Source organism: Cibotium barometz, chromosome 52 (assembly GCF_041138505.1).
Source record: "Cibotium barometz isolate CiBa-2024 chromosome 52, ASM4113850v1, whole genome shotgun sequence".
Taxonomy (NCBI): Eukaryota; Viridiplantae; Streptophyta; class Polypodiopsida; order Cyatheales; family Cibotiaceae; genus Cibotium; species Cibotium barometz.
The window spans coordinates 9,220,203-9,227,292 of record NC_141097.1 but is presented as its reverse complement, the minus strand read 5'-3'; the positions used below and the strand labels follow the sequence as shown (position 1 = coordinate 9,227,292).

Here is a 7,090-nt window from a genome sequence, read left to right as displayed (position 1 = left end):
TACACACCAATGTTGTCAACTGTTTTGATAAAAACCAACAAAAATATGTGAACTAGTGTTTGTAGTTGGGAAGAGAGGTATCTACTCCATGTTGTCTAATTCAACATAGGTCACACATATATGTGTTTGCAATTGAGAAGAGAGGTGTCTATGCCATGACCCACTCATTATTGTTGTTACACAAATATGTGTGATTCAATAGCAAGTACCAACCTTAGGTAAAACAATTATGCTTTAAAACCACAAAACAACTAACTTGTTTTACCGAAGGTTGGAATTTGCTATTCAATCACGCATATAGAATTTGCTATTGAATCACACATATATGCGTGATTCAATAGTAGCCAGTTCCAACAAATAAGTTTTTAAACCAACTATTCCAAGCTAAACATAGTCATAGTGAATCAAGTATAAAAGACTTAATAGGCTAAGCAATAGCCTAACCTTTAAGGTTATTGATAGAGCAAAGGTTCATCTAGGCTAAACAATCAAATTTAGTATCTGAAAACTACTCAAATTGTGAAATTTAAATTGAGGAATTTAATCAAGATAATATTTCAAGAACATGTTTTGAGAACAAGGTAGAGGCTTGAAAGTCACAAAAAATCACATTATTATTTTATGTGACACACAATCTTGACATTACATGTTGAAAAAGTTTCTAGCTACGTGATTTTACATTAGGATAAAGAAGTTATGTAGGTAAACATCTATGAAAAAGCTTACAAAGATTAGTGGCAATCGAATGCTACATACTATGCCTTCACCCTACACACACACACACACACACACACACACACACACACACTCACTATATCCCCATATAGGTTATAATCCTCCAAGTAAAACCTCCCTCCAGTAATAATATCACTTACACAAGAAAGAGCTTCCGTATCTAGAGTCAATTGGGGAAGGGGAGATAGTGCTCAAGAGAGATCTCTGCTCACCTTGGGAAAGGGAGAGGGAGATAGCTCAAGAGAGATCTCTGCTCACCTTGGGAAAGGGAGGGGGAGATAGTGCTAAAGAAAGATCTCTCTCACCTTAGTAAAGGGAGGGAGATGTGTGAGCCATGAGTATCGCTTAGCCTAAGGTGGCCAAGTGCACATGGGCATCACTGGAGTCCGTAGGGTTAGAGAAGCCAAAGGGCACCAATGGCGATGGTAACTGGAGGTGTCGTAGGGCTTAGAGAGCATCGACAGTGAGATGACAATGGTTGGAAGCTTGGAGTGTGAAAGAGCACCGTTTGGACTGACAATTCTGGAGAGTAGGGAGAATGGAGCAGGTAGTAGGGATAATGTTAGTGGAGAGTGTGAGGGGGATGGGTGAGAGGGGAAGAGGTTTTTTTTTAAAGATTTGTTTTCCCCCCCATTGTAGATGCTAGGATGATGTTGGTTGGCGCATCGTGGGGGGAGGATTTGTTTTGGGGATTTTCTTGGTCTTCCGATTAGTGAGGCTCCGAGGAGGTTGCCCTGTGGTTACCGAGAATGAGTTGGGGGATGTTGAAGTCCTAGGGGGACATGTGACCAATTAAAGTTTTGGCTTTAAGCTCTTTTTTGGATTCTTTTTCCCCTGTTAATGAGGCCAGGAGATCTTTTTTGGATTTCCTCTCCTCCCTCCCCCCCCTCCCCCCCCACCCCCTTCTCTATGAGGCTAGGAGGCGATTGGTCGGTGGGAGGCCTCAAGGAGTTAGAGAGTGAGCTGAAAACATACATTCGATTGGTTGGTGGGAGGCCTCAAGGAGCCAGAGAGTGAGCTGAAAACATACATTTTAAACGCCATCATATGGCCTTTTGTATCTTAAAAGTTAAGAGCATTGAATTACATGTCCTACTCTTGAAGAGGAATGCATTTATTACATGTATTGCGCATTTCTATGTAACAACTTCGTGTTTCATCACATAGGTTCCTGTAGAAACAAGCCACATGTATTGAGGATTTCTATGGGGCAGCTCAATATTTTGAGGAACTTGCTTCACTCCACTGTTCCTACTTAATCTTTGCCTAATATTAAGCTGCTTATGTAATACTAGGTGGAAATAGAGAAACTTGCTTCGCTCCACTGTTCCTGCTTAATCTTTGCCTAATTGTGTGGTACTAAGCTGCATGGCACTATCTCCTTGGGCACTGATTGCCTCAAATCAATGTACTTTCATTGTATTTAGCTCCAAACGTGGAGGATTAATGATTGCATTAAAGTAGCTTGTGGAGAATGTGCTGTGTGTGTGTGTGTGTGCACACGTGCGCACTTCTTACTGTTTCAACCCATTCACAAGGTCAAGGAAAAAGACACACAAAGTGCTAAAGATACACCCGACTAAATTCATAATTGCAATGACTTCATCAAGCCAATCCAAGGGACTTTTTAGACCATCTCCCAGTGGACTTTTAGACTCTCTCCCACCGAGAGAGATTGTCCCCCTCTCTAGACCATGGTTTAGTTAGTTTCTCAACCCCCCTAAATTTCATCACTGTGGTTTGTGCACGTGCAAATGCCAAGAAGCGCTTAAATAATCACATGCTTTCCATTCCATTAGTGTTTTTAAACAGGAAAGCCATGAACATGTTGAATGAAAAAGCGAAACCTCCACACTCCTCTCTTTGATTAGGCTGCACAGAGAGTTTATTTCATTTCATAATTTCCTCAGCCCAAAACTAAGCATCTAAGTAATGCAAGTGAACTTGTTTACAAGCCACTTCCATCTTCTTCACCACACTGATGACACTATGGTGGTACAAGCCGCGACAACATTTGGTAGCTTGCATTCAAATGGCCGATAATGCACATGGCATCATACTCATCAACTAAATATCAAAATTCATGATTTTTGCTTGGCTACAAAAGCTAAGCCCTTCTCAATACTGCCTTGCAGTTCTCCTTTCAGCTTCAGCAAACCCTCCCTGAAAGAATCAGAGTTGAAGGCAAATCAGCACATCCTCTCTCTCTGTCTCTCTCCCCCCACCCACACATCCACAGAATAATTCACTCACCTTTCAAAATCATTCAAAGGACCCAATAGAAAAACTTCTTCCACGCCGTTCCGGCCTAGCAACACCTTTGATGCAAAAAACGGCAATTCTGTCACCTGTACAGTGAAACAAGCATGGGGGTGCTTCAGAAACCATGGACAGGGGATGCAGCTGCAAATTTTTTCACATACACACCTGGGATGCTACAAAGGCACACTGAACAATGCCAGCTTCTCCTTGTAAAGCACGGAGAGTGGCATCAGCAAACTTAGCTGAGGCATAGGCCTGTAAGAGCAGTTGACAGTTAATGAATTAAAAATTATAAACTTGGATCGAAATCAGAGGCAAACAGTAAAAGGGATCAAAAGCATAAAAACCCAAATCTTACCATGGACAATGTTGCTGAGCCTGCTCCTGCTTTTGCCTGAATTCATCATAATCAAAGACTCTTAATGTTTCACATACGCCCTTGCAATTCTCCCTCAAAATGCAGTCTGAAAAGCAAATCCTACCTCAACCACCTCAGTTCCTCCATTCTGTATTCGATTGGTCAAGTAATCCACCTCCTCTTTGGTAAAGGAAGAAGGGGGCTTTACCTGAAACCGAAAAAAAGCCTTAATACATGAAACATGTGAAACAGACATTTCAAACTTGGCGATAGAAACAACTCAAACCTGAGAAAGAAGAGGCAGAATTGTAATGCCAGCATGTCCACCAACCACGGGTACGTCCACGACTTTAGGGTCGATCCCCAGAACCTCTGCCTGCATTCAAACCATGTGTCTACAATCACCCGGATACATCTTGACAGCCATAAATCTTGGATAGGGCAAACACTGAACAGAGAGCGTCTTAAACCAAATGAACTTAAGATATGGAGATTACCACAAAGGTGTTGGCTCGCACGACGTCTAGGGTAGTTACCCCCATGAGGCGTCGGGGGTCATAAGTGCCTGCTCTCTTGAATACCTCAGCTGCGATGGGTACAGTCGAGTTGACTGGATTGCTAATGATGTGAACCACTGCATTGGGGCAGCACTTGGCTACACCCTCACAAAGAGTGCACACGATACCCGCATTGATGTTGAACAAGTCGTCACGGGTCATGCCAGGCTTTCTTGGCACTCCAGCCGGGATAATCACAAGCTCCATACCTTCTAGAGAGGCTTCGAGCTTGTCCTTACCAACGAACCCACGAACCTTTTCATTGAACAAAAGCACAATTAACAATTCTTCTTAGAAGTGAAAATAGTGAAATTAACACTTGCTTAAGGGCAATGTTGGACACTTACAATGGTGCTTGTGTCAGTGTGACTGAGGTCGGCTGTGACGCCAGGTGTGTTCACAACATCGTACAAATGGAGGACTGAGATCAGAGGATTCATCTTCAATAGAAGTGCGAGAGGTTGCCCGATGCCTCCAGAAGCCCCCAGTAATGCAACCTTGAATCCAGGGGCAGCACCTTTGGCCCTGCAACCATCCATGCCAATGGATCTCCCTGTTCCTTTCTACACATCACAACAGGTGGGGGCATCATGGAATGAGTTCACCACATCATACACATGTAAAGCTGAGCAAAATTTTACGTGTGGGCAGATGCTGGCACATCACTTGACTAGTAAGATCTCATAATATATCTCCATACATTCGAATGCATGCCGAGATTCATGCCATAATGATGATACACATGATGGGGATGGTGTTCCATACATGTGAGTGAATGAATGGTACAGATGCCCACAGAGTCCATGTATGGCATGCCTTGTGTACACATAAGATATATTTTTTTTCTATCTAGAGAGTATATTTTAGTGGAAAACCATGTAATTGGCTTGGTGCAAAAAATTTTCTACACAAAATCAGATGATTTCTCTCCAGTTTTTATTACTTTTTGCATGCAAAGACCCCTGAATTGCCAATTGTTTCTGATTCAATTATCAAGTCCAATTTAAAAAAATAAAAAAAGGACATGTACGACATTGTTTCCTTTTAAAAAAATTTTACAACATAAAATGATGTTTCAAATCAGTGATTTAACAGCCAAATAATTTGTCGTGCACCAGATAATTAAAAATCGAATTGAAAATTAAAAAACACCCAAAACAAGACTATGGAAAGGGTTTACCTGGGTAGGTAAACCCTTTCCATGCACCAGATAATTAAAAATCGAATTGAAGATTAAAAAACACCCAAAACAAGACTATGGAAAGGGTTTACCTGCGTAGGTTGCAGGTGTGCATAGATTCTGGCCAAGCGAGCTGCCATGGCTAATCTGCGCGTCTGTGTGTGTGTGTGTGTGAGAGAGTGAGAGAGAGAGAGAGAAAATAACCGATTCAATCGGTGGACTTGCAATTAAATTTGAAGAATCAGCTGCTTTTGTATCAACAAGTGCGTTTTTTTTGGATCCGCTTTAGTGTGACCTCACTGCAGATGCAAGATCTTTCGTTATTTTAGGGGTTTTGCATCATTAATTTCCAAGCAATTCAAAACTTGAACCAAAATTGGAATCTAGACAATATATATTTGTCACGTATTTATGGCCCTCCTTTCATGCGAGAAATCACATTGAAAACCAAGGGGGCTTTTACACACCCCTTTTTTGAACCGAGCAGGTCTGGACGAGGAGATCCTTGATCCAAGAGGGACTTTTACACACACACGCACACACACACACGCACACACGTCCCTTTTTCGAACCGTCTTTGGTCCCAATCAGATGAGGATCCCTGATCCAAGAGGGACACGACAACCCCCTTTTTTCCTCAGATGGGCTGCATGCATATAAAGCCCCCTATAAACCCCTCTCTTTGTACTTAGTTAACTAAACTAGTCCAAGAGGGACATGACATGATTTTTCCCTAGATGTGTTGCATGTGTATAAAGCCCCTTACAAGCCCAAAGCATCCCTTTATGTGTACTATAGCTAAGTAACTAGATGTACCACCTAAGCTACAGTGTGTTTGAGAGATAAATTGAGATAAATTTACAAGGAATTACACTACAGCTAAGTAACTAGATGTACCACCTAAGCTACAGTGTGTTTGTCAAGCTACAGTGTGTTTGTCAAGAGAGATAAATTGAGATAAATTTACAAGGAATTACACTACAAGTATCAAAGAATGTAGTATAGCCCTAGGAGTTTTAAAGTTAACAACACAAATCTACACTGTGGGTATAGCTCTATAAGTTTAAACCCTAAAAAATGGGTATAGCCTATTATGGCTGACCCAAACCCCCCTTGAAACACCTCTAACAAGAGATTACCTGGTGAACCACAATTGTCGTGATGATCTTTCCAATGGCCGAGCTTGTAACCTTTGAGGTCTCCAAGCTCTACAACTCCTTGAGAAGCAATTCCACCGTGCTTCCCATAAAGCGTTGTCACATCGCCGCATTGCACTACGTGTACTTGTCCCTCCTCTCACCTCACTTCACTCACACACTCACTAACATGGATTAGAGAGAGATTAGTAAGAGGATTAACAGGAGCAAGACTCTATTGCACAAATGGGAGAGTTCTTTGTATTATGAGAGATATTCACTTATATACATGGCCATAAGTATTCACACTCACTTAAACTGTGGCTGATCGGGCACTTTAGGCTTATAAGAGGTCTAATGCTATTACGATAACTACTCTCATAATGTACATCACTTGGGACTTCATCCTAACTTACTACCACACGCTCTTGAAGCGAAAATCGCTATAAGTATTCCATAGGACCATTACGGGCGCCCGTCCAAGTTGCAAAATTTGGACACCATTGCTTCATATCTTGAATGTATGACCTTTTGATGTATCTACCTTGACTCCTTAATATAAGATAATGGTAGTAGCTCTTGTTAACCATAGGAATGGGTTAACATTCCTCCCTTCCTCATGCTGATCACGTCCTTGTGATCGCGTTGAAGACCTTTGTGTGGGGAGAATTGACAAGCTTTGTTGATGCCTTTTTTAATGTTGAGTGAAGTTCAATGGACTTTGTTCCTCCAGAAAGGAATAAGAAAGTCTAGTTAGTAAATGAGAAGGTTAGAGATTAGTAGGAATTCTTAATGGGGTTGGGTTGGTGGGGGTTTTGCGAGTGATTGTATTTTTATATTTTGTGAGCATGTTTTTATGTGG

The 7,090-nt window shown here is 41.6% G+C and overlaps 1 protein-coding gene across 2 annotated transcripts; it reads right to left on the bottom strand.

Moving 5' to 3' along the window:
• Positions 1-2,499: 2,499 nt before the first annotated feature.
• LOC147608766 (malate dehydrogenase, glyoxysomal-like) lies at positions 2,500-5,436 on the bottom strand. 2 transcript variants are annotated; one of them, XM_086788521.1, is made up of 9 exons: positions 5,185-5,436; positions 4,260-4,475; positions 3,853-4,167; positions 3,642-3,731; positions 3,480-3,563; positions 3,356-3,391; positions 3,163-3,252; positions 2,989-3,083; positions 2,500-2,898 (listed from the first exon to the last, which is right to left on the bottom strand). In XM_086788521.1, the coding sequence occupies exons 1-9, from the start codon at positions 5,230-5,232 to the stop codon at positions 2,817-2,819; spliced, it is 1,056 nt and encodes a 351-aa protein (XP_086644647.1). In that variant the 5' UTR covers positions 5,233-5,436; the 3' UTR covers positions 2,500-2,816. The 2 variants fall into 2 exon arrangements, with proteins under 2 accessions (XP_086644647.1, XP_086644648.1); XM_086788522.1 differs by having other exon boundaries at positions 5,297-5,436.
• Positions 5,437-7,090: the final 1,654 nt, after the last annotated feature.